This window comes from Trachemys scripta, chromosome 8 (assembly GCF_013100865.1).
Source record: "Trachemys scripta elegans isolate TJP31775 chromosome 8, CAS_Tse_1.0, whole genome shotgun sequence".
Classification (NCBI taxonomy): Eukaryota; Metazoa; Chordata; order Testudines; family Emydidae; genus Trachemys; species Trachemys scripta.
The window spans coordinates 13,359,106-13,378,625 of NC_048305.1; the positions used below are offsets into that span (position 1 = coordinate 13,359,106).

Genomic DNA, 19,520 nt, shown 5'->3' on the forward strand with positions numbered 1-19,520 from the left:
GGTTTACAGAGCAGCCATAAAAATTCACTCCATGGAGAACTTGGCATGCCAAGTCCTACACCAGAAGCTATTCCCCCCCCCCCCCCCCTCAGATCAGGTATAAATCTGTTCAGCCACTAACTTACAGGAGTTTTTAAAAAAAGTTTAGTAGTTTCAGATGTTTTCGGTGCTTCTATAACTCAAAAACAACATAGTTCAAATAAATACAGTGATTGCCCTTAAAAAGTTCCATTAGTTTGAAAGACTGCCCATGCTAATTGAATTCCATTCCCATTTTAAAGATAGGGCATATCTGAAAGACTAGTAGAAGCTTTAAAGCCAGTGGATGTTTCAAGTGTATATATTTGAACTAAGCTATTCTAGAGTTACAGAAGCACAGGGACAATTGAAACTACTCATTTTATTTTGTTGCTGTATATTTTACAGTACCGGCTTTTAACTGGAAAGGCAAGAATGGGTTGGAAAACTGTTTATGGGAGAGCTAATAAGCAACTTTTGCAACTGACTTTCTGTGCATGTTCAGTTTACTGTCCTAGACTCAGAGATAGGGCTAATGTCATTGTAAGAACCATGAAAATATTGAATTCAAAGCAAAAATATTACAGTGAAAATTCTAAGGTTTAAAATTAGCAACTGTATAATAGGTTTTCATATTTCTTTTTAGTACACTTTCCTATTGTGCAGCACAGTATCTGAAATACATGGATTATACCGAAATCAGTGACTTACATTTAGACTCCCAGTATCAGGAGATAACACAGATACATTTATGTGTCTAGTAATATTTGCTATGATTGCAGCCACAGGCTTAAAGTAATACGGCCTGTTGCTGGTTCTTGAAGGGACTTATTTGAGATCGTGCAGTTTACACAGTTGTAGATAACATCATATACAGATAACAGACTCCTACAACAATATTCTGGTAGAACCTGGTGAATTAAGAAAGCATTAACGTTAACCCTCTACATTACCAAAATAATATTCAAAGATTTAGGAGTGCCACTGTCATTGACATTAATTGGAGGAGAGCAACTAAACACTCATTCATCAATGTCAAAACTTAGAAATAAATCCCCTGGTTTTGGGTTCAAAGAATAGCTTTAAAATTACTTTCTCCATGTTATTCTATGAGCAAGACAGAGTTGGAAATTACAGTATGTCTCTGCTTTTTTTTTTTTTTACTAAAATGGGCAAAAAATGTGAGTCAAGTGTTTTAATGGCATGAGGACTGTTAGAAGTAATTAGGAGAAGCCATTAGTCCATTAGCAATTTTACCTTTTAAATTAATAAATTGACTAGAAAAATGTAAGGACATTATAGTCTATGCAGGGAACTGTTGACACAACATGGGAATGTTTCATCAAAAATTAATCATATCAACATCACTCTTCGAATCTGCGGTAAAGAGGAATTTAATATAAAAACAAATATATTTATGTAAACTATTCTCTAAAATAGTCTACTTACACCTATTTACATAACGAATCCCTCACTTATCACCCTTAGGAGATTAGATAAGTAAGCAGTGAACAACTTATATTTATTCATGTACTTTCAAGAATGAATGAATGATCTCTTCCTGCATATACTTAATATTTTCCCTCTGATTAGTAACATGCATGGATAGGATTTTACAATAGAAAATATGTTATGCTTATTCCTTTAACAGAAAAGGGAACCTAGCTTTCAAAAAAAATGTGTGTACAGAATGTTTGCTTGGTTAAACTTTAATATAATTGATATCTACAAACGTATATACTATGTGAATAACTGGAGAGTTATAAAGTGTCTCAGTCCAAATTCAAATGGTAAAATATGGTTTTAAAGGAATTTGTATATGATTAAGAAAGTGTATAAATATCTAAGTAGTTATTCAAACCCAGAACCTCGAAGATATTTAGGTGCTTAACTCCCAAGGGAGTTAGGTGCCTCAATGTCCTTTGAAATGAATGGTCCCTTCTGGCCTGAAAATCTCTGAATCTAACACCCATTGAAGCTAATGGGAATATGTGTTGAGGGACCTCTCATCACCTTTGTTGTGATTCTTCTTCACTTTCCTCTTTCACTGCTCTTCTAGATATCCATGTTCACTAGTTGGAATATTGTTAATCTGCCAGTAAGCATAAAAATCAGGAACATGGAAATAAATATAGGACTTGTCATATTGTCTCAGACTGTGGTCCAGCTTGTCCAGTATTCTGCCTCTGACAGTGGGCAGCACCAGCTGTTTCAGAGGAAGGTGCAAAAACCCGATAGTAGGCAATTATGGGATAATCTGCCCCATCAAAGCTCATCTGTATCCCTCATAGGTAGAATTTGATTTAAACTCTGAAGCACGAGGATTTTATCCCTTTCAAAACTCTTTGTTTGTACTAAGCGCTATAACTCTGGTTATTGTTGTTGTCCATATAATTGACTTTAATACACATCACGATGGATGGGCAAGTGAGGTTCCTCTATTATGTCAGTTACTGAAGAACAGTTAAATGGGGTTTTAATGTTCAGTTTATTTTTTTAAAATTTCCCCTATTCTCATATTTTGTCTAATATAAAATACATTATCATCTGGACTGTGAGGAATTGTCCAAACTTGATTGGCGTGAGAGAAGGAGTTGTCTTCTCTAAGAATAACAGTACATAGAATCACTTCTGTAAAATGGTGATTATGTCCGCACTCATATTTTGAATGCCACATCAGGATACATTTTATATTTTCAGTACAAGATTAGAAAGCTATCGTAGAGAGGCATAGCTCGTGGACTTCATGAGTAATGACAGAAAAGGTTTAAGGTACTAAATTCTTTCATACCTCTAGAAATATGGTTATGCCTTTTTATGACTCTGAAAATAGCATTACTAATTTAATGGGGGATTTACAATAAAATACTCCTTGAGGTAGCATACCCAAGGTACTGAGGATTTATAAATTACATTAATAATTTGAATTATTGCAGTTACAAAATAAAGCTGCGGTGTGTATATTTTCACTTGGCTATAGAAATCATTTTATTATATATATCAATTCAGCTTACAAGCCTTATCTGAATACTGCATTGCTGCATTGTCTTTCCATAGAAATCAAACTCTGAAAATGTATCGTTGCAATAAAATAGACAGTGGTTGATCGTTGCTAAGGGACTTGATTCTCCTTGGCTACCCCAGAAGGGTGGGAACAATAACTCCTAATGCCAGATGGGGCAGCTAAACCAAAGAGGGAATTTTGCTGGGGGAGGGTGGTAGTGTTTGAACTGCTTTCCCCCTCAAGGATTCCTCTGGCGGAAAACATAGGAACCCCACTAGTAGAGGCTGACTTAGAGATGCACTGATTTAGTGCAGATTCCCTAGCCAGATATCCTCTCAGTTAGTGGCACCTATTTTTGAAGATATAGTGGCTTATTGAGGTTCCTCCCTCCCCTCCCGCCCCCCAGTCAGAATGGGGATTATGGATGCTCAGTACTCTTGTTTTTCCATAAGGCAGCTTTTTGGCGAATCCTGATTTCAGCTCGTCCTTTACCTGATATTGATGGAGGGGGAAAGAGAAAGCAAAACAGGCCCATGGTGATCTTCAATAGCAAGGCTGGTTTTTCTGTGTTTCCAGGCTGTTATTCAGGAAATGTTTTGTTTGTTTTTGTTTGATGGATGATACTCCATTGACTCTGGACATGTCTACAGCTGAGGAGGTGATAAAACACCTCTACATAAGATTGGTTTGTTGACCCTCAATAACCTGCAGAACCTGTGACAGCAAGGCCATGTTCCTTGTAATCTATAGTGTTAAAGTGTCTGTTCTATAAAGCCATGCAAATAATTTCTAAGGTAAAACTGATCATGTGTGAAAGTTTTTCTCATCACAGTGACATGGTCTGTCCACTGGGGCAGGGAACAAAATCAAATATATATTCCAAGTACCCTAGATATTATGTCAGTTATAGTTATTGTCTCTAGAGCACATCATGCAGATACACACAGGAATCTGTCCTTGCTTATCTTCTCCTCTTCCTCTACATTGTCTAATTAGATAACCACATCTTCCCTCAGCATCTCACCCAATGCCTCTCTAGGCAGTAGATTCATCCTTTTCCTCTTCTTCAGTCTCATGTTTACAATTACCCTCAGGCAGCTCTTCCTAGTCAGGCATCCCACTGCCAACTTTAAGTCCATGAGCCAAATTCAGCCCAGATGTAACTAAGGGCCATTTTTTTCCCTTAGGTAACTCTGTGGAAACAGAGACTAATTCCAGTGAAGTCATGTGAAAATGAAAAATCATGTTAAAAGGCTTACTATAATTTTCAGCATCTCCTGCCTGTTCCCCAGCTAATGTTCTTGTTTTCTTGGGTTAGTATTCCCTTCTGACAGTAGCTGTTAAACTGAACCTTGTTCAGACAGAGAAGACCAGATTCTGCTCCCATTGAAGTCAATGGCAAAATGTTCATGGAGTTCCGGGATGCAGTATCAGGCCCTAAGGTAGTGAACAGACTTTCTGGTACTGGTGAAGTACATAGAGGCATAACTTTGTGTCCCATGAAGTACATGTTAAACTCCCCCAGGACAGGAGTAACAATGGCATACAGCTGTGGGCTGCACAAACAGTTGTTCCATCACCATCCCAAAATACATGTTTTTGTTCTAACTCATTCTGAGGTTTTGGGTGAAGGTTTATATTTGATTCTTATCTCATAGAAAACAGTTCATCCATCCCTACATTCAGGTGAGAATTAAGTTTTCCCTTGTCCTGTCTTAATTAAGAACACTTATTGGATAAAAATTGGTTTGTCCTTTAAACAGAGCTTAAGCAATAAAGTGGATTATTTCATTTTTCTAAGCACTGAAAAGGTATCTGTGAACAAATGTAACAATGATGAAAGGCAGTAACAATTTATTTACAGGGTTTAAACTGAAAAGATCTAATTAAAGATACAAAGTATTTTTGAAATATAGAATCAACTTCTGTATAGACTGTCACATGAGAAAAGGAGGGCTGGCAACCCACATTTACTATGTAAATTATGTCTAAACCATGCTAAATCAATGAGTTTTGCTCTATAGATGCTCATTCCAGGTTGCTCCCTATAATGACCTCAATTATACATGTCTTCATTGTGAAATTATGATTGCCTTTGGCGGGCTGCAAATGACAGCAGAGGAAAGATTTCCATGATAAAACAGCACAACAAGTAATACCTGCTCACATTAGCATGCATAGCTTGATGTGTAAGTCAATACAACTCCTGTTTAACAATCTAAGAAATAAAATAGGAGAGAGGAGAAGGGATAGAGAAAAAATGTGAAAAGGTATCTTGATATTAATAATAATAAATAACTTAACAAGATAGCATATTTTAGAAATATGTCAGATCGGGATCTGTATTTGTAAGGAATTTTTTATGTCTTACAAGTGGAGTGTGAGCACACAAAGACACCAACTGCTGAGCTACAGTGGGTCCTCCCACTCCAAGGCATATTTTGTAGTAATTTGGGGATTTATTTTGCCCTTCTAGTGTTACAAGCACTAACAATTTTACCACAAGCCTCATGGTATTTCCATTGTTGTAGAGAAAAGCTTGAAAATCTGATCCAACTGCCCCCCCCCCCAAGGCTCAAAAACCAGAAGGCAAATAAAACATCTCTAATATGTATTGTTTATATAAAATCTCATGATATTTAAACCAGTCTTGTGATTTCGGGGGAGCAGACTCGTGGTTTTTTCAATGCTTGGAGTTGGCAGTACTGTACAGTTGACTTCTAGAAGCCACTCCATACCATTTCTGAAAAATGAACTACTCCCGCAAACAAGCAGTTTTGGGCAGCCTGGAACCAGATTTAAAAGTCTGGACCATGTTTACAAACAACTGGGAAGAAAACTGGAACCTGAGAGATGCTGAGCCAGCCCCAGGGAGCAAAGAACTTCTTCCTGGAAGCAGCACACGTTCATGACCCCCAGGCACTGGCAATGAACAGTAGACTCTGCTTGCTTCACTTTGAACTTAGGACACACTTTCTCGCCCCAATATGCTTTTTTTCATTCTGCTGCTGCCAACCTCACTCTCTGTTCCATCTTACTATGTCCCATTTCCTCCCTCTTTCCTCAGTGTACGCATCTCTTCTCTCTCTCCTTCCTACAATGTCATTGTAAACCAAACACCCTGTACAAATATTTATGCTTTATAGCATGCACACAATTGCTCAATCTTGGGGCTAACTTCTCTGCTGGCCTAACTCCATTTGAGAATTGGCCCTTACTGGGCAGAGTTCATTTCTGTGCTATAGAAATAGGCACTCTGCAAACGGTTTCAATTTCCTTTTCTTCAAGCATGTTGAAAATCCCTAGTCTTGTAATAGTTTTGAAAAATAATGGGATCACTTCAAAACTTAACATGGGGAATTTATAGAAGAGATTATGCTAGAGAAAAGCTATTGCTGTTTGAGTCACTTATTTATACATAGATGTAACAGGTTTCAGATTTTTAAAATTGGGGAAGTGTCGTTTTTTTAAAAAGCACTCATGGAATTTAAAAAAAAAATGTTTGTACTGATGTATCAATACTTAAAGCAGTTGTTGATTTTTCTCTAATACTAAACATCTAGAATACCACTGTCTACTAACTAGAATATTTTGGAAATGGACCCACACTGTATACTTTGGCTTACTCCGTTAAAGAAAAAAAAATTATCTTCCTTTTTAATGTATTGATCTGTTAAGACACCCAGTGTATTTCCAAACTCACATCAATATCCAAACCCACACCAATAGCTCAGGTTTCATTAGTTAAGTACTAAAGGTAAGTCTAAAAAGTAATGACGGCCCATCTTTGCTGCATTGTATTGCCCGCAATGGATCCTAGACTTGCATGACTCAGTGAAGCAAGTTTGGGTGTCAACTGGCAGGTCATCCTATCACAACATCCTATCTTGTATGTAGGCTGAATTTTCAATCTGTTCTTCTTACAGCAATGCAATTGGTGCTGAGTTTTGTTGTTGTTGTTTTTTTAATGCCTGTGACTTAAATAGACATAAACTATTCTCCTCAACTATTAAAGCCTTTTACCTCCTTTTTGTGCCAATTCTCCTTATTTCTTACAGCCTTTTAGAGAGATTATTATAACTATCATGGCTACCACTCTGAAACCTATTATATCTCTGGCAAAGAAGAGTGGTGAAACATACTGGTTATGTGCTGAAAGTGCCCAGATTTCCCAGAACGCACAGGAGTTTCACTCAAAACCATGCAAATAGAAATCACAGCTCAAAATGATTATATGCAACAATCCTACTCTTGCTTTGAATACAAATTACCCAATTAAAACAAAAGGCAAGTCAAAATTAATCTGCACTGATTTACTGGCACTGTATTAACGAATTCCAGTTATTTAAGAGAGAACAGAAACCAATTTTCGAGGGCACACAGACCCTTCATCTACTTTCGGTGGGATTACAATCATATGTTCCTATCTTTTTAAGTCTTTCTTCTCCCCGGCAGTTGTGTGAAAGATCCACAAATAACATGGGAAACTCACTATTGCCCTGTTCCAACAAAGCTAAGTTAAGCACATGCTTAACTTTAGGCATATGAATAGTCCTGTGGACATGAATACTCACTGGGACTCCTCCCTTTCTTAAAGATAATTGTCAGCTTAAGTGCTTTGCTGGGTCAGTGCCTAAGCAGGGGATACAGTAAAGCTGAGTATACTCAAAGTATTGTCAAATATACAAAATCAACAAACAAACAAATGGCAATTTTTCTCTCTACTCCATTTGTTGCTTGTAACAGCAATAGCTAAAAACAGATACATTAACAGAGAAGTGTGGGTTTTAAGTTGATTATGTCCATTTAACGTAGGGCTGCATCTGAATAAACCTGGTTGTATAAGCCTATCTTGGATAATGACAAAGATCTTTGGTAAAGCAATGACTAAGGGCGTGATAAATAATTATAACTGTTTTAATATAAAAGTATTTAGAACGTAATGTGCTACTAGCATACTCGGGGAGAAAACAAAAATGGATTTGTGTTTTTGTTTTTCAATTGATCTGTACTTATTATGTGTTGTAATCTCAAAGTGACCTCATGGATATTATTTTACTAAAGTATGGCAATTATTCAGTTTTCTCCTTTACTAGAAAGTAGATCTGTTTTCCACTAGTGCACTTCTAACATGCAAAACTAAAGCCTGTTTGGCTATAATTTGCAAAGAAATCTAATTTTTATTGCAGCAAATCACTCAAACAAAATCCTGCTGAAGAGGGTGTTGATAGGTTTTAGGAGTGTTCTGTAGAATTTAATGCAGTGTGAAAAACAGCGCATGAGATAAAGGAAAAAATGTAATAAGAAATAAAACCCAATTCTCTAGTGAATGATCCTCTATTTCATTTCTCTTTAAAGGAAGATGGTCCTGATTAGCCGTACTGCATGCTACATATTATATTAATTAACCGTTGTTATCCTGTCAAGTACATTCAGAATACTGTATTCATAAAAAGGAACTCTGTATTTTATGCAAAAACAGCTACAATACTAAAACATGTAACTAGTATGCATTCTCAGGTCAGAAAGTGAGGAAATGATGATAGAATATGGTGTCATAATTAGTAACTATGGCTACGTATTGCACCTAAGATGATGACATCAGTTGGAGTTTTGCATGAACAAGGACAAAAGGAGTTTAGAAGCAATGTGATCTAGCGGGTAGGGAATTCATCTGAAATGGGACTCACTCAGGAGGTCTATTTCTAGCTCTGCCACTGACCTACAGTGTGACATTGGGCAAGTCACTCCACCTGTCTGTAACTCTGTTTCTCCTCTTACTCTTTCTCTCTCCTGCTTGGGGGCAGGAACTTGTATCTCTTTTCTTACTTACTTTGCTCTACTTATTTATTGTTTGCTTACTATGTATCTGTACAGAACCTTGCGCAATGAAGCCCTGATCCCGGTTGAGGTCTCTAGGCGCTATCATAATGAAAATAACAATAATAATTCAGCCTAATACAGTAACTCCTCACTTAACGTTGTTGTTCTGTTCCTGAAAAATGCGAATTTAAGTGAAACGATGTTAAGCGAATCCAATTTCCCCATAAGAATTAACGTAAATGGGGGGGTTAGGTTCCAGGGAATTTTTTTTTTTGCCAGAAGAAAGGCATTATATACATTTTAAACAAGCAATTGAATACTACGCGGGGGGGGGGGGGGGGGGAGGGGGGGGAATAGTGTGCACATTCTGTGTGTTTACAAACATACTGTACATACAGTACAGTACTATAGTTGGGAGGTGCCCCTGCCTTACCCCACACAGGCACAGCCCACTGGCACTGGAGATGAGGCAGGCAAGGAGGCTGAAGGTGCTGTAGGCTAGGAGAAGCACCTTGTGCAGCAGCGGCAGCTTCCCCTACTCTGCAAGCACCAGGGGCGGGGGTGGGCGGGCTCAACCCTCAGCCCGCCTACTCCCCTCCTTCTCCCAAGCCCCCACCCTTGACCTGCCTCTTCTCCCCCCCACCTCCTCCCCCTTTACTTCCCACGCTGCGTCCTCACTCCTCCCCCCTTCCTCCCCCCCTTCTAAATGCTGCAAATCAGCTGGCTTGCAGTGTTCAGGAGGGAGGGGGGAGGAGCGAGGGCTCGGCCCGCAGCCTTCCCCATCCTTCCCCCCCCCGCCTCCTGCCCAGGGCAATCAGCTGGTTTGTGGTATTAGGGAGGCAGGGCAAGGAGGGGGAGCCTGTGCACCGAGTCTTCGCTCCTCCCCCCAAAACGCCGCAAGCCAGATGATTGCCGTGGGCAGGAGGGGGAGGAGGAGGAGGAGGGGGAAGGCACTGATCCCCGAGGTCTGCTGGCGAGTGGGAGGCGCTAGGGGGAGGAGGGGGCCTATGGAGGCTGCTAGCTGTGGAGAAAGCAAGCAGACAAACAACGTAAGAGTGGAGCATTGCACAACTTTAAATGAGCATGTTCCCTAATTGATCAGTAACGTAACAACGAAACAACGTTAACTGGGATGACTTAAAGTGAGGAGTTACTGTGTAATTTTTATAGTTACTCTTTCTAGCCCACAATTTGTGGTCTTTCTAAAGTAGCCCTAGGAATATGAAGTGGGAGAAGGTCTGATCTCTTGCACACTGCACAGGGAATGTTATATTGATTTTTTTACAGTCCAGAATCAGCCTAAGACCTCCAGTAGTGGACACAATTTGCAGCACATTAGGCACTAATTACCTTGTGACTTAGTTGGGGGGAATATGGATAAGAAGGATGCAGCAGTCATCTTTTCTGAGCTGCCTGTCTACTTTGATGCTGATGATTGTTTCATGCCACATGCCAGCCACATGAAAGGCCTTTGCACACAAATGTTCACAATCATTTGATAGATTGACAAGCAGTGGGAGTATATGAAGTAAATCCTTTTAGTCTTCCCGATACAACCAGAGGGAGAAAACCCACTAAACCAGAAAAGTCACCAAGTTAATTACTCAAAAGGAGCCAATGCAAATGAAAAAGTCAAAAGAAATTAAAAGATGTGGAAAATAGTCTTCATGTTCATACATAGGTTGCAACAATAGATGCTGTTTTCCTTTTAATTTAGCACATTGCATATGGCATAAGTCAAGGTAAAGGAGAACATTGCATCTTTAATACAAGCAGTGCAAAAGATTTTCCTTATAAAGATTTTCACAAGTAGGGGAAATCACAACCATGTCTTCCCTGTATTTTTCTAGGCCATCAGTCAATATGGTTGTGTGAACAAATGAGTGTTCAAATTAGATGAAGTTCATCTCTCTTCAGAGGTCCAGAAGAGGGCATATGCATCACTTACGTTTCATTTAATTCTATTAGATGACTTGTGCTGGCCCTCTGCACTTGGGTCCATTTAGCTAATTGGAAAGGGAAAGTGGGATAGATGTTTATGTTGCCAATTAAAATTAAGGGTTGGGGGAAAATAAATTGGCCCACTCCAGCATTTCATATTCCAACTTGGTCATTGGTCAAAGTAAGTTTTTCCTAAAATGTGTGGCCTAGGCAGTATCAGTTCCTTTGATCTTTGTCTCACACCAGCTAGTTAATTTCTGTGGATACGAATAAAGGAGAAAGACCCTCAGACAGCAGAGGGTATGCAATCAAATGATCCAGTGATTCAGAGTTTCTGACAAAAGCTAATCTGCCCTAGGCGAAGCGGGTATTTTCCTGCTATTGTCTTCCTTACAAATTCCAGATTGTCTGGAACCACAGTAATGCGTGGCTGTAATATTGTTGCTGGTTTTTCATGGCCACTCAACTGCCTAGTGACAGGCCCATGTCATATGTCTGGTGTACCCATTTTAACAGTCTCACTTAAAGCATCCCCATCGCTATCAAAATGAAGAAAAGTACTTAATGTTTCCATACTCCTGAAATTGTCTCCAGAGAAGTGACAGCACTAAGGGGGAAGTGCTGTTATCTGAATCAAATTCCAGTTCTGATAACTCTCGTTATTTAATCGTGATGAGACTCCTGCTGTTTCTTCGCGAGTTTTTATTTCCATAATGTCACTGTTTGTGCTTAAAATAAAAATCTTGTTTTGCTGTTTCTCTGATGGCAGCTGCCTGTCAGTTAGCATTATACAGCAACTATTAAGCAATAGAAATCCACAGGAATAGAAGATGTCTGAATTCCATAGATGTAGGGGCTCTCTAAATCAATTCACTGCTGTCTTGTTTGTTCTGCAGCCAGAGACTGAAGCAATATAGCACCAAAAGTGATGTTGAACTTTCCATATTCATCTTAATGGGTTATTAACTTGAAAGCCCAGTTTTGAGCATTCAAATGCGACATAGTTTCAAGTTTTTCTTGTAGGAGCCTTGTGAATAGGGCCAAGGAGAAAAAAAACATAGGAAAGATAAAATTGTGAAGGTTGCGGTTTTGATGACAGAGCAGCTTGATTGCCCTGCTGCTTGCTATCTGCATTGGCAGTAAGTCTGACATCAAATGTCTTACCTATACATACAGCCATATATGGCAAAAGATGCGAACACATCTTTAGAACCATTGGCCAGGAAAACAGTATGACATTCTTTGGTTTTAAAGAAATATTAGGCCTAGAGCCTGAACTAGGCAAGTATTTTAGATGTAGGTGCAAATCAAAATAAATTAAAATTTTAAATTTAAAATATAGGAAAGATGTTGCAATTTCTTAATAGAGGAAAAAAGTGGTACCTCACATGCCACGTAATATTTGGCAAATGTTGATTTTTTTCTTACTGATAGCCTCCATATTTTACTTTAAACATTCAAACCAGATAGGTTTACTCAAAAATGCAGTTAAAATATGTTGTTGATGCAGTATATGTAATTTTAATTCTGCTTCTTCGTGGCGGAAATGAGCATGTCTGATATCACTGCTCTTCTTAAATTAGCAAGGAAGCTGTCTGACATCCAAAGAGCATGAGCTAGTTATAATAGAAGATTTCATTGCAATGTATCCTATTTTGGTTTGTTGCTTAGGCTGATCCTTTTTACTGTGTATATCTTTGTCAAAGCTGAAATCTTCCCAAAGAATCAATGGGCAAATAATGGCTTCGTTTCGGTATTGATAATTTCTCCCTTTTTTCCCTTCCTTTTTCCAGAGGTGGTTCAACTCACGCTTCCAGAGGAACAGAAGATTAGCGTTACCACAGTAACAGTTGGACTGAGCGCTGTATTGACCTGTGCCATCCATGGAACTCTTAAGCCCCCAATTATCTGGAAACGCAATGGAATCATACTGAACTTCTTAGATTTGGAAGATATCAACGTAAGTTTTGAATTGTGATTTGAATTTGCTTTCTAGTGGATTGCGTATGACTGTTCATTTAAAAGATGATACCTTTAAGTGATCTGTTTTATTATAATGGAATATTGGAAGATGGATATTTTGTTTCAGTATGGACTATGACTAGGGAGGAAAAGGAAACTGAGTCAGACAAAGTAAACAGCTAGAGCATGGGTAACGTAGTACAATAACACCTACCACCACCATTTCATCCCTCATGGTTCATGACAGTCCAGTGAGACCGAGGGCCCATGGGTGCCAACCCTAAAAATCATGGGCAAACTGGCTACATAAGCCATGAATCTCCCAGCCATCTTATTCCCAGTGAGAAGAAACATATTTATCTATCATGAGAAACCACAAGTCTGTAGTTGACTGAAATCTCTCCTATACATCCAGTAAAATAATATACATTTTACCCCCTTTTCTCCCACTCTCCACTTATATTTTGGGATGATCAGGGCTAAACCTTTCATAAGCTACTGGTTGGTTGTTGGGAAGTTTGAAGTTTCAGCTCATTCTATAGGGCATGACAATGCCCATCCAGGAAGGAACCTGTGTATCTATTAACTCATCCTACTGCCCTATGTTGATGCCTAATTATGAATACTTGGGCTAGCTGCTTTCTTTCTTTGTGCTTTTTTACATTAACTTGGCGAGTTATAGACTATATTAAAGAAAAGACTTGAATAATGTTAAAAGCTTATTCATATCATTAATAACATTTCATTTTAGAGAGGATGGGAAATAGTGTACAGAAAATATGGTGCCTATTTCTTTTCTTTCAGCATTAAAATACGCAGTAAATCAGGTTTATTTTAATTACAGAACAATATTAGTTGATTTATATTTTTTTCAGCTCTTGTTAAGTCTAATATTTATTAATTTAGGTTAAGAGCTGATATATACAGTATTATATCCCACTAAATTGTTGTGGAATCTGGATTGCTGAAATGTAGAGAAGCCATTGTTTTACTGTCTGCATTAAAAAATGAAAACTACAAAGTACGGGATATAAGTGAACACTGCACCTTGGTATTGCATTTTTCTTTGCCACTGTATGAAAATTTTGTGTGTGTGCATGCGTGCACCTGTGTCCTCGATGCAGGGAATCTTTTTTCCCAAAAAACTATTTTATTGCAAGCACAAATTGGCTATGTTCACCTTTCTAAACATTCTGTTCTTTCCATCAAAGCCAATGCTACCCTTTTCAAGTGTAATTCTTGTTGCCATCTGGAACATGATATTGAAATGCAACTTGAAACCAGCAACATATTGCTATAATATTAACATAGGAATGTAGAGGAACTTTAATGAAGACAGGCAGGGTAGCAAAGTTAGCCAGAAGCTAGTATACCTGACCTGATTTCTTATAAATATCCTTCAACGGTATGATGTGAATAACCACTTCTGGGTCATTGGCAGTACAATTGCATGGAATCTTGCCAAGATAGTAAGTGCAGGATTGTGGCTTTCAAAATTATAGCAGGAAAGTGACATGACATAAAATGCATTGTGTGGTTTTGTTAATAAATAACTATGTGTTTACTATTTGGTACAGATATTCTTCTGGAATTAGACTCTTTCTGGTCCAGACTAGGTTTGTTATTTGTAGGTGGTGAAGGCTGCATATCTCACCAAAATGTTTAGTTTAGCTAATCACAAGTCAGTCAGCATCATGTTAATCAGGAGTCCAGGAACAGACTTTTTTGGCTATAATTTTCACTAGATATGGTCTGAGAAGACTGTTTTAGTATCCAGCTCTGGATTAGGTTTAAGCCAGGATTTGGTGATCAAGCTCAAGGTTAAAGTAGGGCTAGGGTTCAGGTTTAACTGTTTTGAATCTTCACACTCAAAAGTAGGTTTTTACAAGATTTCAGCTAAAAATAGGGGAAATCCATGAGATCAGGTGTTCTTAGGAGATACTGTCCACATCCACACTGGAGGCCCCTTTTGTGACTGGAACCAAAACCAAAGTCCAGGAATTTAAATTCCAACATACTTTTAAATAGGGTTACCATCCGTCCGTATTTCCCCGGACATGTCCGGCTTTTGCGTCTCTAAATAGCCGTCCGAGAGGAATTGGTAACAAGGTTAAAATGTCTGGGGTTTTTTTCTCCCTCGCCTCCCTCCCTCCCTTCCATGCAAAGTGCGGCTGCTGATTGGGCAGCTGGGCTGATTGAGCCGCTCCCATTGGCCTCCAGCAGCCAGAGCCCTCCCCTGCTTCCCCCTCCCTCTGTCTGCAGCCCTGTGTAACACACAAACCGACCCACCGGGCAGCGTGTTTTGCCTACACGTGGAGCCAGAATGGTAAGGGGAGTCCAGAGGGGGGGTAGTCAGGGAGTGGGGGAGGGTTGGATGGGTCCCTGGTCTCCGCCTGCCACCCCCCTGCACGTCCCCCCCTGTGGGACCCCACCTCCCTGCCTGCTTCTCCCTTGCCTGCTTGTACTGCCAGAGCCAGCAGCAACTGCTGTCTGCTGCCCCCGGGTCCTAGCGTCCCCCATCCACTAATGGGAAGACAGGCTGCCCTTACCCTGCCCTACCACCCTAGCCCCGAGCCTCTCCAACACCCCAAACCCCTCAGCCCCAGCCCTCATCCCCCCGCACCCTAATCCTCTGCTCCATCCCTGAGCCTCCTCCTGCATCATGAACCCCTCATCCTCAGACCCACAGCCCTCACCCCTGAATCCCCTCCTATCCCCAAACTCCCTCTCAAACCCCCTCCCCCTTCCCACACACCCCCTCCTGCCCTCAAACTCCCTCCCAAAGCCTGCACCCCCTCCCTTTGCACCGCCTCCCACCCCCAAACTCCATCCCAGAGCCTGCACCCCTCGCCCCCTCCTGCACACCCACCCCCTGCCCCAGCCCGGAGCCTGCACCCTGCACCCCTCCTGCACCCTAATCCCCAGCCCAGGACCTGCACCCCAGACCTCTGCCCCCCACCCCCCTCCCAGAGCCTTAGGCAGGTGGGGCGGGGGGGGGGGTCTGGGCATCAGCAAAATTTCTACAACCCTGCCACCCATGCGAGTGGATAAGGGTCGGGTCAGTCAGGGGACAGATAGGGTCCTGGGGGGGGCAGTTAGGGTGGGGGGTTCTCAGCAGGGGGCAGTCAGGGGACAAGAAGCAGGGGGGGTTGGGGTTCTGAGGGGGCAGTCAGGGGGTGGGAAGTGGGAGGGAGTGGATGGGGTGGGGCGGGGGCAGGGCTTCCCCCCCCCCAGTGTCCTCTTTTTTGATTGTGGAAATATGGTAACCCTATTTTAAATTAGAAGGTGCTTGGTTTGAGGTTTCAGATCATATCTAACTTTTGTTATATTAATTAGAATTTTTAAGAGAAGACTTTCAAAATCAAGTACACTTTTATTCCTTTTTAAATCACATAAATTTTGCATTGGAACAAGTGGACTCTGGTTTACATGATTTACAGCTGTGCCTGGTATTGGTTAGTTGATTATAAACAAGACTTGTATTTGAATGTTAAGAGGAAATATGTCCTAATGCGTAAATGGAATCATTTCTGCACAATCTCATCACTCCTTTGACTAGTATTCACTTTGGACCTGACCTCAGCCAATCATTCACTTTTTAAACCTGTCTCTGCTCTCAGTTATTCATGCTGGCTAGGCCTCTTTCTAAGGGGATATCACTGGAAAGTTTATCAAAATGGCACTTGCAAAGACTTACATGGAGGAGAAGCAATATCTGTTTTTCCATTTTCATGTTTCACATCACAGTTTACTAGCTTGTCATCTAACACATGGTATTACAGTAAACAGCTTTTGCAGCCATGAAACACCTTGACATCTTTTCCTGTAACTAATCTCCAAAGACTTTTACTACTATTTACACTCCACAGGCATCTGTATTATTCCTTCTTGTTATTAGTGATGTCACACAGTAGGTTTTGGAATTACGATCTTTCCCCTCCAGCCCTTTATCAAAATAATCTAAAGGACTCTGTGGGTTCACATACATCATCTAGCAGGTGGGGAGAGGCTGTGTGTTTTAAGCATTGCTCAGGAGGAGGAGATTTGAGGGATGAATACAGTGGTTGCCACTAGAAAGTCATAATTTACCCACTAGATACCTCTCAGTAACTATGGTCTAAGTGTAGGGAACATCTACGGAAACTGACTGCATGTCTCATGCCCTCCCTAAACATCATTAAATCAGCGTCCTCTGAGTGGGGGAATCTCATGTCCATACAATTGTCTTTCTCAACCCATTCTTCAGGTAGGGAACTGGGATGTGAATATATGAAGCAGCAGTGTGTCAGTGCTGCTCAGTTCTGAAAATGAGGCCCCAGTCTCTGCAGGTGATTCCAGAATTAAGCATCACTTCCTTACCTCCTCAGTGCCGTGGACCAAAAACATGGTATATTGGCATTGACACCACTTTCCAAGGTCATTCCCTTTTGTCACAATCTCACAACATTGCATCCCAAGCAACATGAAGTTGCATTTGAGATGATGATGTTGCATCTTGGTATGTATGCATAGGCATTTCTTGGGTGACTGAGCACATGGGACTGGAAAGGCTAGTAATTTTTGCCATTCAGGTTTGTAATGTGGGTGTCAACTCTGAGATTTGTGCACCATTGCTCCAGTTGGATATAAGCTACATTAGATAATTTAAAGGTTGACTGTGATGCTTTGCAGTGTCTCTTGTGAGTACTGAAATTCACATTATTCAATGTTCTATTTAAAGGCATTGGGGGAAAGAAAGCAAAGACAGTATGCTTCTTAATATACTTGAAGTCGGTTAATTAAATTACTTCAGTTTTTTCTTTTAGTACGCCTCAAGCAGAAACTCAATTGCATTTCTGCTTTTCACAATAAGGTTAGCAATTTGGCTAATTGGAAGTGCAGCAGGAGATTAATTGTACCTTTTTAACTTCAGGGAAATCCTCCCTGCTTCTGGCACAGTTGCAATCACACACAAACCTACTGGATCTTCATGCACTCAGAAAAACCCACATATTATACTTCAATTAGACTCTCCCTCCACTAAACGCTAATGGTTATACAGGAAACCAGATCAAAATATAAACCCGACCGGGAGTGGTAATCAGAATCCTTCCAGCAAGCTATGGTACAGAACTAGGAATACTCTACGACTAAGTGATTTAGCTGTATTTTACTGCTCTGTTCAGCCTCTTGATAAATGTACTGTGAGAAGACAGAAATATGATCTAAATTAAAATAGGAATTGACAAAGAGGGACAACAAAAGACTGGATTAATCCTGAATTTACATAGACACTAAAACTAGAAGATTAAAAAACCTTGTTATTTATATGCCTTTTTTTCTTTATAATATTTTTGAGACATTTTGATTGGCAACAAAATATTAATCACTTTTCGCTGCTTATTTAAGGAGAAGCTTTCATGAGTAGCACAATAATAATTTGTCTTGTCTGATCTATTAAGAGCTCTGTTAATGAATTCAGTCACATCGCTATTACAAAATGCCATCCTAATGACACATGTAATTAAATGTTTTTTTCCCCCATGAAAATATTTAGGATTGCCTTAAACACCAGAATAATATTTAATCATAAGGAGAGCCTTTGTGACTATGAAGTAGAAGAAGCCACATCAGTTTTCTTACAAAGAAAATTTATTTTTTATATTTGACCCTTAGTTGAGATGTAGATGCTTTAGCTAGTGATAACGGGTTATCTAATTATAAAGAGTTAAATGATTAAATTGTTTTCTTTCTAAAGTGTATCATTTTGCTCTCCAAGAACAATTGGAGCATTTGCTAATATATTTAATTAGGAAACCACTCCTAAGTCCAAAATATAATAAATCAAATTATAGATCCCACTGCATTTATAATATCTGCAGAGCTGTTTCATATTGGTCTGTGTAAAGAACTGGCACGTAGAATGGTTTTAAACTCATATGTTTCACCAGAGATGTTGGAATTTATCTAAATTTATAAAATAACTGAGTGCCTCCTCCAGAAATATGGAAACAAAAGATATGTGAACAATTGGGCTTACAATTTAACCATAACAATTGGACTGCAGAATCCAAGAAAACAAGAACTGGTTGGCTTGCCAAGAGTCTCGTAGTAGCTAATACATAAATTCATCTCTGCCTTCCATTACACATTTCACATTAATCTGTACAGTTTCATTTAAATCTCCATTAGGACATTAGTCCAAAAATATGGTTTTTTTATTACATATCATTAAGATATAGGTTTGATGCTGATGCTGGATAGAATGAAAGTTACGGGCTGTCTAAAGATTTGATTAGAGACAAACGCAAACCCCAAAAGTCAATTGCTTCCTTGTTGAAGACACACAAGGGAATTAAATGCATGGAAGCAGGAGTACTTAGTAGCTAGTTTATGGCTCATCTTTCTACTTGTTTGATGAAAAATCAATAATTTCCCTTAAAGAATATGCTCTCAGGAGTTAACAAAATGCAGAATATAATTTGCTTACTTCTGTAGCCTGTGTGTATCAATTCATTTATCTTGTGACAAGTACAGAAGGGCTAAATTCTCCATTGTGTCTCCAGTTTTCCCCTTTTATAGAGCTGTCCACTAGCAATTCTACACATTCACTCTAGCATTATGCTTTTTTATTTTTATTAATTGGAATTTTTCTTAAAAGAAAAAAAAAGCTTTATTCAACACTTTTCACTCTTTTTGATTTTCTTACCCTGAAAAGGTGTGAGATTATAAGGCTATTATATAAACTGATGGCATTCTCATCTTGAGTACTATGTGCGGTACTGGTCACTTC

General features: G+C 39.5%; 1 protein-coding gene across 2 annotated transcripts in view; it reads left to right on the top strand.

Moving 5' to 3' along the window:
* FSTL4 (follistatin like 4) overlaps nucleotides 1–19,520 on the top strand; it is a 475,057-nt gene that overhangs the window by 384,543 nt on the left and 70,994 nt on the right. For both annotated transcript variants that reach the window (XM_034779252.1, XM_034779253.1), the window contains exon 7: nucleotides 12,580–12,746. In XM_034779252.1, the coding sequence (XP_034635143.1) occupies nucleotides 12,580–12,746 (167 nt within the window). The remainder of the gene's footprint in view (nucleotides 1–12,579; nucleotides 12,747–19,520) is intronic.